Here is a 14,070-nt window from a genome sequence, read left to right as displayed (position 1 = left end):
CAGTTGAACAAACACTTAGCTTCAGTCTTAACAGTAGACAGCACTTAATATTTCAAAAATACTAGAAAATCTAGGGGCTAAAATGGGTGTAGGAAATAAATGCAATAACTATCACGAGAGAAAAAGTACCTGAAAACCAATAAGACTGATGGCCGATAAGTTCCCTGGACCTGAAGGGCTATAGAGCCATACAGCACAGAAACAGACCTTTCAGTCCAACCAATCCATGCAGAACATCATCCCAACTAAACTAGTCCCACCTGCCTATGCCTGGACCATATCCGTCCAAATCTTTCTTATTTGCGTACCTATTCAAATGTCTTTTAAATGTTGTAATTGTACTGACATTCACCATTTCCTCAAGAAGTTCATTTCCATATGCGAACCACCCCGATGTCTTTTTTTAAAATTTCTCTCCTCAAAGATGTGCCCCCCTAGTCTTGAAATTCCCCATCCTAAGGAAAAGACAACTACCATTAATACTATCTATACCTTTCATTATTTTATAAAATAATCAGGTCATCTGTCAACCTCCTATGCTCCAGTGAAAAAAGTCCCAGCTTTTCTTTATAACTCAAAACCTTCCATACCCAGCAACATCCTGGTAAATCTCTCCCAAACTCCCTCCAGTTTAATAATATCCTTTCTATAACTGGACAACCAGAACTGGACACAGTCTGCCAGAAGAGGCCTCCCCAGTGTTCTGTACAATCTCAATATGATTTCCCAACTCCTATACTCAAAGGTCTGAACATTGAAGGCAAGCATGCCAAATGCCTTTTGAACAACCCTATCTATATATGGCGCAAACTTCAAAATTATGTAACTGTACCCCTTGGTCTCTTTGTTCTTCAATGCTACCCAAGGCCCTACCATTAATTGTATAAGCCCTAGATTTTAAAAGAAGGAGCTGCAGAGAAAGCAGGTGAACTGTAGTAATAGTCCAAGAATACCTGGATATTGGAAAAGTCCCAGAGGATTAGAAAACTGCCAAATGCAACACACTTATTCAAAAAGGGAGATGACAAAAACAGGCAATTAGATAGATCAGTTTAACATATTATTGGGAAAATGTTAGAGTTCATTCAAAGGATGTAATATTTTTGATTTGGAAATACAATGTAATTAAACAGTCAGTGTGACTTCATGAAGGAGAAATCATACCTGAAATTTATTACGGTTCCCTGTAAAAATAACAAGCAGGTTAGATGAAAGTAAACCAGTAGATGTAATATATTTGGACTTTCAAAAGGTATTTGCTAATTTCCACAATGAATGCTTACTAAGGTAAGAACCCATAATGTTAGTCATAATATATTGTAGTGGATAGAGGACTGGCTAAGTTACAGAGGACAGAATTGGAATAAAGTAGCTATTTTCAGAATGGCAAACCGCAACTAATGCCACGTAGGCTGGGGCCACAATTATTTAAATATTAATAATTTATGTAAGTCAGTGTACTATTCTGACTTAGTCATCTGAAAACTGGGTAAAACAAGTATTGAGGACCACAATGAGAGTCTTTAGGGGTATGTAGACAAGTTACATGAATGGGCAAAAACTTTTCAGATGAAATATTGAGGAAAATAGGAGAATGTTTTCTACTTTGGCAGGAAGAATAGAGGAGCTGGATATTATTTTCATGGAGAAAGAATGTGGAAAACTGCAGTACAGAATGCTTTGAGTGTCTGGTCTACAGCACAAAAAGTCCCTTCAATCTAATATGCCTGGGCCGGTCAAAAACAACTGCCCAACTATTCTCGTCCTGAGACTGATAGTGACAGCTTATTTGTTTCACTGTCCGAGTAAATGAACAGATCCATTGCTAACAAAAATCCAATCCGTAGATCATCTTCAAATGGAAAATAGTCATTAAATATGACCTCGAGTTTACCCGGAGATTCTGAAACAAGATTAGCAATGTTACGGATATAACATTTGGTGTTCTCTGCTGTGATGCTGTCACCTTTAAAAAAAGTTAATTTGTCCGAGGTTGTTTTTTTGAACAGAGCTTGTAAAGGCAGAGTTGATAGTGTCTAGGTTTATGATGTCTTTGGGTTTTGTAAAAACAGTTTGACAATGGGAGGGGAGTGGCCAGTTCTCCCAGCTGAAGCTTTCTGGTATTTTTAGCTGTGGTCGTCACAAGTTGTTTGAGTCCCAGAAGGGTAGCAAGCTTCAGTAAATGATTCCTAACTGACATTCTCTGAAATCTCTCTTGTTCCCTCTTGGATTGGAATCTTGCCTGTAAGAAGGATCTGTTTGAATGTGCCTTTTTGCTAAGCTGTGCTATTGTGGGGTGTAACTAAATTGGAACAGTTAATTCATAATAGTTATTGCATCGAGTATTTAGTTAAGTTTTCCAATAGTTAAGCTATTCTGAACTCTGCTTTCTTTTGTTTGTTTTAACTGTACTGTTTAAATTGTGTTTTGCTTAAAGCCGAGTGGTTTGACCAGTTGCATCACTCCTGGAACACCCACTTCGCATCTATCTTTTAAAATAAGAAGAAGTTAGGGTCTAGGCTACTTTCTTAAATATTTTGAGGGGGTCTGGCCTGGTCCATGTCACTACTATGTCTGCAAAGCAGAGAAACTTTCAAATATTCCCTCATCAATCCTTTTTATTTTCCAAACATCCAATTTATTTTTGAAAGCTTCTGTCCTCTTAAAATAGATGAAGTCAATGATCCTTGCGTCTGCAAATTTAGTTCATATAGGAGCATTTTTTACAATTCATTTATGGAGTGTGGATGTCACAACCTAAAATGCGTTGCCAACCACTTGAGAAGGTGGTGAGCTGTCTTCATGAACTGCTGCAGGTAAACCCACTATGCTATTAGGGAGGGAGTTCCAGGTTTTGATCCAGAGAAACTGAAGGAACGGCAATTATATCTCCCTGAAGGACACAAGTGAACCAAACAGTTTTTACAACATTGAGCAATAGCTTCATGGTCAACATTTAGACTTTTGACTCAAGCATTTTATTGAATTCAAATTCTGCCATCTGTAAAATCTGGATTCATTTGAACTAAGGTCCTCAATGTTAAACATACCAAAGTGCTGGAGAAATTCGGGTGCGGGCAGCATCTCTGGAAAGAAAAATAAGTTAATGTTTTGAGTCCAGTGATGCCTTGCAGAACTGAAAGCAGCTGGGAAGGGGTGTATTTATGCTGAATGGGGAGGGTGGCAGGTGGTGGTGGAGGAGGAGGAGAGTATGAGTTGAATAGGTGGACAGAGAGGAAAACAACAGAGAAGCAGACAAAAGGTTTATTGATATGCTAGGAGGGAGATGAATGCTGACTGGGTGCTGAGCGGAGGTATGAATAGTTGAAAATGAATTTTCTGTGCTGGAAGAAACCCATACAGGATAGGACATGGGTAACAAAAATCGAGGAAGATGTTCATGTTCTGATATAGTCAAACTCAATGTTGACTCCTGAAGGATATAAGGTACCTAAGTGGAAGAAAAGATCCTGTTCCTCCAGCTTGCACTGAGTTTCACTGGAAGACTGCAGCAGGCCTGAGACTAAAATGTTGGCATGGGAGTACAGCAGTATGTTGAAGTGGCAGGCAATTGATGCTCTGGGTCATTTTTTTCAGACACTGGGAGGTGTTCTGCGAAGCAATCAGTCTGCATTCTCTCCATATTTAGAACGTCGTAGCAAGTTAAGAGCTGATCAGACCACCAATCAGTAATATACAGAAGAGTTGAGTGACCACCAGTAAGACAAACGTGGGCAGACAGTGTAGGAGTCTCCTGTGGCCATTTTCCTGCTCAAACAAGTACACTGTTTTGGATACTATTGGAGGGAGATGGTCTCTTGGGGAAAGCAGCAGCGCCAGCCAGATCAATGCCAGCAAGACTGGCACTGTTGTACAGCAGGAAGGATCAAAGTGTAGGCATGCAGTAATGATAGGGGACTCCATAGTCAGGGGCACAGACATTTATGTGGCTGCAAGTGAGAGTCCAGGATGATGTGTTGCCTCCCTGGTGCCAGTGTCAAGGATGTCTCTGAGCAGGTGCAGGATATTCTGAAGGGTGAGTTTGAGCAGTCAGACAGGGAAAGGTTACTGAACGTGGCAGGACTGGCAGTGAGATGTATTTGTTTTAATATGAGGAGTCTGATAGGCAAGGCAGATGAATTTAGACCTTGGATTAAACTGTATAAAATTTGATGATGTACCTATTACAGAGATTTGGTTCCGAGAGGGGCCAGACTGGCTGCTTAATGTTTTTGGGATTTAAATGTTTCGGATGTGATATTGGAGGGATATAACAGAGGTGGTGAAGTTGTATTGTTGATCAGGGAGAATATTACAGCTGTATTGAGGGTTCACACCTTGGGCTCATCTAGCAAGGCCATTTGGGTAGAGCTCAGGAGAGGAAGGATGAAATCACTTGATGGGATTGTACTACAGGCCTCCCAACAGCCTGTGGGTGTTAGAGGAACAGATACGTGGACAGATTATGGGAAAATGTAAAAACAGCAAGATTGTTACGGTAAATGATCTTAACTCCTCCTCCCCTCCCAATATTGTCCAGGGACTTGGATGAGTAGGACACTTTGTTAGATGTGTCCAGGGTGGTTTTTTGCTTAGAAATGCATTTTTCAATTTGCCTTGAATGCTCATGTGGGAGGATTATTCACCTTCAGAGTAAATAGGAGTTGAGGCATAGGATATAAAAATTGGCAAGTCATGTTGCAGCTTTATAGAACTTCACTGAGGCCACGTTTAGAATTTTGTGTACAGTTCCGGTCTTCACATTTCAAAAAGGATGTGCAGGCTTTGGAAAGGGTTTATCAGGATATTGCCTGGTTAGAGGGCATTAAGTGTGAGAAAAGATTGGACAAGCATGGTCTGTTTTTGCTTGAGCAGCAAAGCATGAGGGGTAACCTAATCAACGTTTACAAAATTGTGAGGCATGGGTAGAATGCATAGTTGAAGTCCTTTTCCAGGGATAGGAATGTCAATTGCTGGGAGACTTAGGCCTTAAGTAAAAGGGGGAAAGTTTTTGAAGATGTTAGAGGTAAGTTTGTTACACAGAGGGTGGCAAGTGCTTGGAATGTCCTGCCAGAGGAGGTGGTGGACATGGATAGAAGAGCAACGTTTCAGAAGCATCTTGACAGATATATGAATAGGCAGGGAATAGAGATATGGATTGCATAGAGGCAAAGGTTTTTAAATGGGAATGTATCATGTGTCGAAGGGCCTATTTGTGGACTGTTGTTCTTTATTCTCGCTGTTCTTCTTAAGGGACTAAAATCTGTTAAATTCCCAGGGGATTCATTTGTTTACATACTAGGATTCTTAAAAAAAAAAAGCTGCAGAGATGGTAGGTGCACTGGTTATGATTTTCCAAACATCTCTAATTCTGGGATGGTGCCATGGTATGGAAGTTATCTAATGTAACACTGTTCAAGAAAGGAGGGACAGAGAAAACAGGGCAGCATACGCCATTTAACCTGACATCGATCATTAGAAGTTGTTGAAGTCTATTATTCAGGAAGTCTTAAATGTACTTTGTAAATCACTAAGTTCGGACAGAGTTGATATGATTTCACATAAGGGAAATCCTGTTTGACAAGTTGGGTAGACAAAATGGATTCAGTGGGTGTAGTATATTTAGATTTCCAAAATGCATTTTGATAAGGTACCACACAAATGTTAATGTACATCATGAAGTCTTTTAAGTTGGGCGTGATATTAATATAGATGGTTTATGGGCAAAAATCAAAGAGTGGGTATAGGACTGAAATTATTGAATCAGATTTGCTGTTCCTACAGCAGTAAGTAGGTGTCCTATATTGTTTAGAACATTCGATTATGGCCTGTCAATGCAAAAACTGGTTGCAGAGGACATACATTGGTAATCATGCTGTGAAGTGTCAAATGTCCAGCTTTGACCCTGATACCAATTCAGCACTGCCACCCCACCACATTGCTCACGCCATATTCCCCTAATCCACATTCACATTCCCACCACTTGCTCAGTGAGTTGTTCTCCTGTGGAACTGAGACATTGTCTTGCATTATAGCCTCTCTTTTTGGATTCTTTCATGTCTAAATTGTTCAGCATTTTCGTTATTTTTTTTCTTTATTCATTCACGGGATAAGGGCGTTGCTGGCCAGGCAGCATTTATTGCCCAGAGGGCAGTTAAGAGTCAACCACATTGCTGTGGGTCTGGAGTCACATGTAGGCCAGACCAGGTAGTTTCCTTCCCTAAAGGACATTAGTGAGCCAGATGGGTTTTTCACTCTGACAATCGGCAATGGATTCATGGTCATCATTAGATTCTTAATTCCAGATATTTATTGAACACAAATTCCACAATCTGCCATGGCAGGATACGAACCCAGGTCCCCAGAACATTATCTGGGTCTCTGGATTAACAGTCTAGCGATAATACCACTAGGCCATTGCCTCCCCTTGAAGGGCCTTGATCAAAGCAGCTCTTTTTAAAATAAAAATTGTCCTAACCTGTTCAATTTTTACCAATAGCTATAATCTGAGATCTTTCCTCATCTGCATTCCTTTTGGCCCTGTAAGACCTAATTTATCCATTATTCAGTCTCTCCTGTTTGCAACTTTATCACAGACCATCTTCTTGTCCTTATCTCACCCATTCCTTGCTCGAATCCTATAACATCTCCATAATTTTGCCCAGTTCTGATGATAGGACATTGACCTGCTATATTAATTCCCTGTTTTTCTGCACAGATGCTGCTGGACCTGCTAAGTATTTCCAGTATCTTTTTAAGCTCCACATAACGTCTCTACTTTTTGAATTTTGAATAATTCAAATTGCTTCCATGATCTGTTTAAATTTGTTAACCTATTTCACTTAATCTCTTTGCTCTTCTACCCCATTCAGTTTCTTTCTTCCCATGACGTGAAACAGCTTCACGTCACATTTATCTATAAAGTTTATTTGTTTTAATTGTTTAATTGGCAAGTTTACTCATTTTTCCCCTATTTTGCAGTCATGAAACTTTGATAAATATACCAGTCCCTCCCCTTCTCAACCCTGACTGTCTGAAGAATTACTGGACTCAATGGTTAACTCTGCTTTCTCTCCACACATGCCACCAGATCTTAGTTTCTCCAGCAAGTCTGCTTTTGTTTAACTATCAATCTTTTTAACTTCAAACATTTATTTGATGTGAACTGGATAGTCATTGAAAATGTAAATAGGCACCAAAGTAAACTGAATTGATTGTGACAAACACTGGAACTAGTCCTATGACAGGAATGCTGTTGCAACAGGAATCTCAAATGAGGCTGATGGTGAGTTTCTTTCCCGATTTAGGTTGTGGATCTATGCTTAATGAATGTGGTGAAGTTGAAGTTGATGCCATTATCATGGATGGGAAAAGTCTGGATGCTGGAGCAGTTGCTGCTGTCAGAAACATAGCTAATCCAACCAAGCTTGCCCGACTGGTTATGGAACAGGTAAAGTTTACTCCTATGATGTAGTCATTAAATACCTTTATGCCCTAGAAGAACAGGGCTAGACAGTGCTTATTAGATGTGTTACCTCATTGTAGGAGAAAATAATTATCCTTGACAATTTGTGCACTTTAAGTCTTTTGTTTAAAACATGGTGCTGTAGACTGTAGCGAGAAATTGGACTGAGCTGTCCTCACGTTTCCAATCACAGTAGAGCTCAGTCTTAAACTGGGGTGGTAATTGATATAAGCTTGGTTTTATTTAATTACATCACAACAGTATTTCATTGACTGTGAGAATGCTGAGATAGCCTGAAGTTGTGAAAAGAATTTTTGCTTCATTAGCTAATTTTCTATTCCTCAGCCTAGTTTCAGAGCAGCAGATATTCTGTTGTTACTCATCTAGTCCCTGCAGAGGACCACGATGCTCTTATTAGAAGGGTACAAATTTTAAGTGTGATGTTTCATGAATGGAATCTGCCAACTGAACCCCAAGATCATTATTTTAGCAGGCTTACTTCAATATGAGCAGCATCTTGAATCAACCGCAGATCTGTGCAATGAAGCAATTGTAAAAAAAAACTTGTCCTATAAACACATCCGTTTTGTCCACACTTTTATGTCTTTTTTTTGGTCTTGTCTTTTTGCATACACAAACTAAATGTCTTGTCTATCACATAATCAGAGCTCTATTTGTGGCCCAGCATTTATTACCCATCCCTAATTGTCCACCGAGCAGTTGAGAATCAACTACATTGCTGTGAATCTGGAGTCGCATATCGGACAGCCAGTTAAGAATAGCAGATTTTCTTCCTTAAAAGATATTATTAAATCAAATGGGCTTTTTACTGACCATTGATCGTCATAATGAACCAGTTTTAGATTTGAGGTTCAGTTTGGTTCGTAAATGATGGAAAGATCCCTGCTCTCCAGATTTTTATTGAATTCAAATTTCAGCATCTATCATGATGGAATTCAACCCATGACTGCTGAACATTAGCCTGTGGGTGCTCCATGGTATTTCACAAAGAAACTATGCTCCTGCCTGGACGTACAACATTGGTCCGAAATATTGCCATTCTAGTCAGGCCTTTCTGTCTGTACAATTGAGATTCCATATCTCTAATTGAAGAATATTCCAACTATCAGTTGTATCTCAATTGATACTAAAACATTAAATTTAAAAGACCAATCACTTCTGTTTGTGGGGTTATGCTTTTTCCATTTTGACATGTTGAGTGGCACAATAAAAGTGACTACTTCAGGAGCAACTAATCTGTTTGAAATACCGTAAATGTTTGAGGATGTGATAATGTTCCAAGTAATGACAATTTCTCCCTTATGTTTCCTTCATTATCTCTCGCATTCATCCTAAATAAATTGAAGTTGGGAACTCCATTGGGAGGTTGATTTCAAACCCTATAGTTCAGTCTGGTGGCACTTGCCAGGGCCTCTCACTCTAAAACCAGTTTTGTAACTCATTGTTGCAGAGCTAACGTTAATGGATTGGGGTTAGAATGCACTGTTCAGTGAAGCTTGGTCCTTTTCTCAGGAGACCAGTTCTCCTGACATGTCCCTCCTGCCAAGCACGTGCACCATGATAGATGGCGATAGAACTCGGAGAGAGAGAACAGTTGAACAGACAAAGGGAGTGGGTAACGATCAGCCTAGGAGAATGAATAGCTAATAATGAGGACAATTATTGGGTTGTGTGTATTAGCAGATCATTTGATAACATGGCCTGGTGTGTGTGGGAGTGGGCTATGAACAATGGAAAGGATGCCTCAAGCCCGAAACTTGTTGAACTTGATATTGAGTCCAGAAGGTTGTAGAGTTCTCAAGTGGAAAATGAGGTGCTAAGCCTAAGCCAGATGTTGGCCAGGGAACAGTGGTGTGTTGAAGTGGGAGGCAACTGGAAGCTTGGTTTTCTTATTTTTTTTGTGTGGACAGAACATAGGTGTTCTGTAAAGCAGTCACCCAGTCTACGCTTTAACTCATTGTGAGCAGTGAATGCAGTTAACTAGGTTGAGTGAAGTGCAGATAAAGTAATGCTTCACCTGGAAGGTGTGTTTGGGTCCTTGGGTACTGAGGAGGGAGGAGGTAAATGGGCAGGTATTACACCTTCTGCAGTTCCGGTGGAAGGTGACATGGGTTTGTTGGGCAGGAGGGGTGGGCTAGGATTAGATGATTGGAGGAGTGGACCAGGCTCTCCCAGAGGGAACAGTCCTTGTGGTAACCAGATGGGAGTGGAGGGGAATATGTGTCTGGTGGCATCCTACTGAAGGTGGTAGAAATGGCAGCTTCTCTGAGGATGCTAGGGGACCCTATCCCTGTTGTGGGAGTGAAGAGAGGGTGTGAAGGCTGATGTCCAGGAGATGAGTCAGACCCAGCTGAGGCCCTGTCCACTACGGTGCTAGGAAATCCTCGGTTGGGGAAGAAGGTGGATTTTTCAGAGGCCTCCTTGTCGAAGTTGGCCTCATCAGAACAGAGATGTGACAGACAGAGGAACTTGGAGAATGGAATAGTGTCTCTACAGGAAACATGTTGTGAGGATGTATTGTTAACTTGTAGGAGTTGGTTTGTAGTGGATATTGGTGGCCAGCCTATCCCCAGAAATGGAAACAATGTTGAAGAAGGGAGGAGTCAGGTGGACCAGGTGAAGGTGAACGGGGTGGAAATTGGAAGTGAAATTGATAAACTTTTCCAATTCCAGATGAGAGGGATGCAATACCAATTATATCATCGATATACCGGAGAAAGATTTGTGGGTGGAGGTCAGAATAGGACTGGGGAACAAGGAATGTTCCACATACCCCACAGACACAGCATAACAGGGGCCCATGCAGGTACCCATGGCTACCACTCTGACATGAAGGTGAGTGGCATTTAGAGAAGTTGCTCAGGGTGAGGATAAGCTCGGCTAGGTGGAGGAGAGTGGCAGTGGGAGGGAACAGTTCAGGTGTTTTTTCCAGGAAGAAGCAGAGAGCCCTGACAGCATCCTGATAGGGAATGTCTGTGTAAAGGGATCGCACGTCCATGGTAAAGAGGAGGTGGCTGGAGCCTGCAAACTGAAAATTCTGAAACTGGCATAAAGCATCTCAGAAATCGTGGATATAAGTGGGAAGGGACTGGACAAGGAGAAAAATAGATTTGAGGTAGGTACCTCTACACTCCATAAGCCCCCATTTCTGCCACCTCCAGTGGAATGCCACCACCAGACACTTATTCCCCTCCCCTCTCTTGTCATCCTTCTGCAAGGACTGTTCCCTCTGGGATACCCTGGTCCATTCCTCCTTCACTCCCAACACCCCCTTGGCACCTTTCCCTGCAACCCCAGAAAGTGTAACTCCTGTCCATCTACCTCCTCCATCCTCCGTATTCAAGTATACACACCTTCCAGATGTTGGGGTTCTTCTCGTAATGCGAACCGGAATGAGAGACAGAGACACGGTAAAATGGCCTTCAGTTGTCTTTATTTGGAGAACTTGCTGCTACGTCTTTGAGCCTCGGCTCTTGCAGTGAGTAGACATGGCCTTCTTATAGAATATTGGAACAGATACTTGTGTACACAGCATTCTTAGAGTCATCAGTTCCTTAATATAACCAACAGATGTCTTTTTTACAGACTACTGAGCTTACTCTTACACAGTCAGCGTCTGTCTCCCTCAATGGTTTCTGTTTTTGTTTTTGCTCTATTGGGACAAGTACTTTGACCTGTAAAGCACTCAAAGCTGACGTTTGCAGTTAGTTGTGATTGTTCAGTGAGACTAATCTGTGGTTACCTCTTGCTGAGCGCTGAAGTGCAGTTAAAAGGTCACGAAGTGCTGATATAATCAGTTTCCCTTGTATGATGCAAAACTACTATTGTTGTCCTGTAAGTAGCCATTAAAGACTTTAACACTGATCTTAAGCCCCCTTTAACCCTTTCCTGCTTTTTAGGTTTTCACGAAGTCCCACAACTGCCCTTTTTGATTCTGTCACAACTACTAGCAGAAACAGAAAGTAAATATCTAAAACTATGAGCCCAACAGCTTCGGAGATGATTTCAAAACCTGTTCGTTAGAGGGTATTTGTATCGATCGCTGTATACACGCAGAGCAATGTTGCAAGCAAATATAGAAGATAACTGACATTAGTCAAAACAAGTCCCAAGATCAGTCCCAAAACCAACTGCTTTGTGCTAAGAGAGATAACAAGGTGTAGAGCTGGACGAACACAGCAGGCCTTTCAGTTGTTTCAGCGGCGGGAGTCCGGGAGGAAGCGCGAGGGCAGCCTGGGGAAGGTAAGCTTTTCGATTATAAAAGTCTTACCTCGCGTGACTCCCATTTTTGGAGTGAGTAAGTGAGGTAATATATTTGGGCGGTTTCTTCACCCGAAACACTACCTAGGTAGTGTCTCCCACCCATCCTCCTCCTCTAACCCAAAAAAAAGGTTCTGAGCGCTGATTTGGTAAGGCTACTAGTTTTTTTTTAATAGTCTGTTTGGGAATTCAGAACAGTGGGAATGGATGTTAGGGCAGTTGCATGCTCCTCCTGTAGACTGTGGGAGGTAAGGGTCACCACTAGTGTCCCCACTGACTTCATCTGCGGGAAGTGCACCCAACTCCAGCTCCTCGGAAACCGCGTTAGGGAGCTGGAGCTGGAGCTGGATGAACTTTGGATCATTCGGGAGGCTGAGGGGGTAATTGAGAGGAGTTACAGGGAGGTAGTCACACCTCAGGTACAGGAGAAAAGTAGATGGGTTACAGTCAGGGGACGGAAAGGGAACAGGCAGACAGTGCAGGGATCCCCTGTGGCCGTTCCCCTCAAGAGCAAGTATACCGTTTTGGATACTGTTGGGGGGGACGACTTACCAGGGGTAAGCCATGGGGTACAGGTCTCTGGCACAGAGTCTGTCCCTGTTGCTCAGAAGGGAAGTGGGGAGAGGAGGAGAGCATTAGTCATTGGGGACTCCATAGTTAGGGGGACAGATAGGAGATTCTGTGGGAACGAGAGAGACTCGCGGTTGGTGTGTTGGCTCCCAGCTGCCGGGATCCATGATGTCTCGGATCGTGTTTTCGGGATCCTTAAGGGGGAGGGGGAGCAGCCCCAAGTCGTGGTCCACATAGGCACCAACGACATAGGTAGGAAAAGGGATGGGGATGTAAGGCAGAAATTCAAGGAGCTAGGGTGGAAGCTTAGAGCTAGAACACAGAGTTGTTATCTCTGGTTTGTTACCCGTGCCACGTGCTAGCGAGGCGAGAAATAGGGAGAGAGAGCAGTTGAACACGTGGCTACAGGGATGGTGCAGGAGGGAGGGATTCATGTACCTGGATAATTGGGGCTCATTCTGGGGTAGGTGGGATCTCTACAAATGGGATGGTCTACACCTGAACCAGAGGGGTACCAATATCCTGGGGGGGAAATTTGCTAATGCTCTTCGGGAGGATTTAAACTAATTCAGCGGGGGGATGGGAACCTGAATTCCGTGTACAGGAGGTTGAGAGTAGTGAGGCCATGAATAAGGTTTCAAGGTCGCAGGAGTGTACCGGCAGGCAGGAAGGTGGTTTGAAGTGTGTCTACTTCAATGCCAGGAGCATCCGGAATAAGGTGGATGAACTTGCAGCATGGGTTGGTACCTGGGACTTCGATGGTGTGGCCATTTCGGAGACATGGATAGAGCAGGGACAGGAATGGTTGTCGCAGGTTCTGGTGTTTCGATGTTTCAGTAAGATCAGGGAAGGTGGTAAAAGAGGGGGAGGTGTGGCATTGTTAGTCAAGGACAGTATTACGGTGGCAGAAAGGACGTTTGATGAGGACTCGTCTACTGAGGTAGTATGGGCTGAGGTTAGAAACAGGAAAGGAGAGGTCACCCTGTTGGGAGTTTTCTATAGGCCTCTGAAAAGTTCCAGAGATGTAGAGGAAAGGATTGCAAAGGTGATTCTGAATAGGAGCGAAAGTAACAGGGTAGTTGTTATGGGGGACTTTAACTTTCCAAATATTGACTGGAAATGCCATAGTTCGAGTACTTTAGATGGGTCAGTTTTTGTCCAATGTGTGCAGGAGGGTTTCCTGACACAGTATGTAGATAGGCCAACAAGAGGTGAGGCCACATTGGATTTGGTACTGGGTAATGAACCAGGCCAGGTGTTAGATTTGGAGGTAGGTGAGCACTTTGGTGATAGTGACCACAATTCGGTTACATTTACTTTAGCGATGGAAAGGGATAGGTATATACTGCAGGGCAAGAGTTATAGCTGGGGGAAAGGCAATTATGAGGCGATGAGGCAAGATTTAGGATGCATAGGATGGAGAAGGAAACTGCAAGGGCTGGGCACAATTGAAATGTGGAGCTTGTTCAAGGAATAGCTACTGCGTGTCCTTGAGAAGTATGTACCTGTCAGTCAGGGAGGACGTGGTCGAGCGAGGGAACCGTGGTTTACTAAAGAAGTTGAATCTTGTCAAGAGGAAGAAGGAGGCTTATGTAGAGATGAGGCGTGAAGGCTCAGTTGGGGCGCTTGAGAGTTACAAGTTAGCCAGGAAGGACCTAAAGAGAGAGCTAAGAAGAGCCAGGAGGGGACATGAGAAGTCTTTAGCAGGTAGGATCAAGGAAAACCCTAAAGCTTTCTATAGGTATGTCAGGAAT

At 42.7% G+C, this 14,070-nt stretch overlaps 1 protein-coding gene across 1 annotated transcript in view; it reads left to right on the top strand.

Annotated features, from left to right (window-relative positions):
* asrgl1 (asparaginase and isoaspartyl peptidase 1) overlaps positions 1–14,070 on the top strand; it is a 43,664-nt gene that overhangs the window by 15,002 nt on the left and 14,592 nt on the right. Inside the window, exon 3 of the mRNA XM_048607726.1 lies at positions 7,308–7,450. Within this exon, the coding sequence (XP_048463683.1) occupies positions 7,308–7,450 (143 nt within the window). The remainder of the gene's footprint in view (positions 1–7,307; positions 7,451–14,070) is intronic.

Source organism: Rhincodon typus, chromosome 18 (genome assembly GCF_021869965.1).
Source record: "Rhincodon typus isolate 14 chromosome 18, sRhiTyp1.1, whole genome shotgun sequence".
Taxonomy (NCBI): domain Eukaryota; kingdom Metazoa; phylum Chordata; class Chondrichthyes; order Orectolobiformes; family Rhincodontidae; genus Rhincodon; species Rhincodon typus.
Note: the sequence above shows the minus strand (reverse complement) of the source record. Positions and strands in the feature narration are given on the sequence as shown.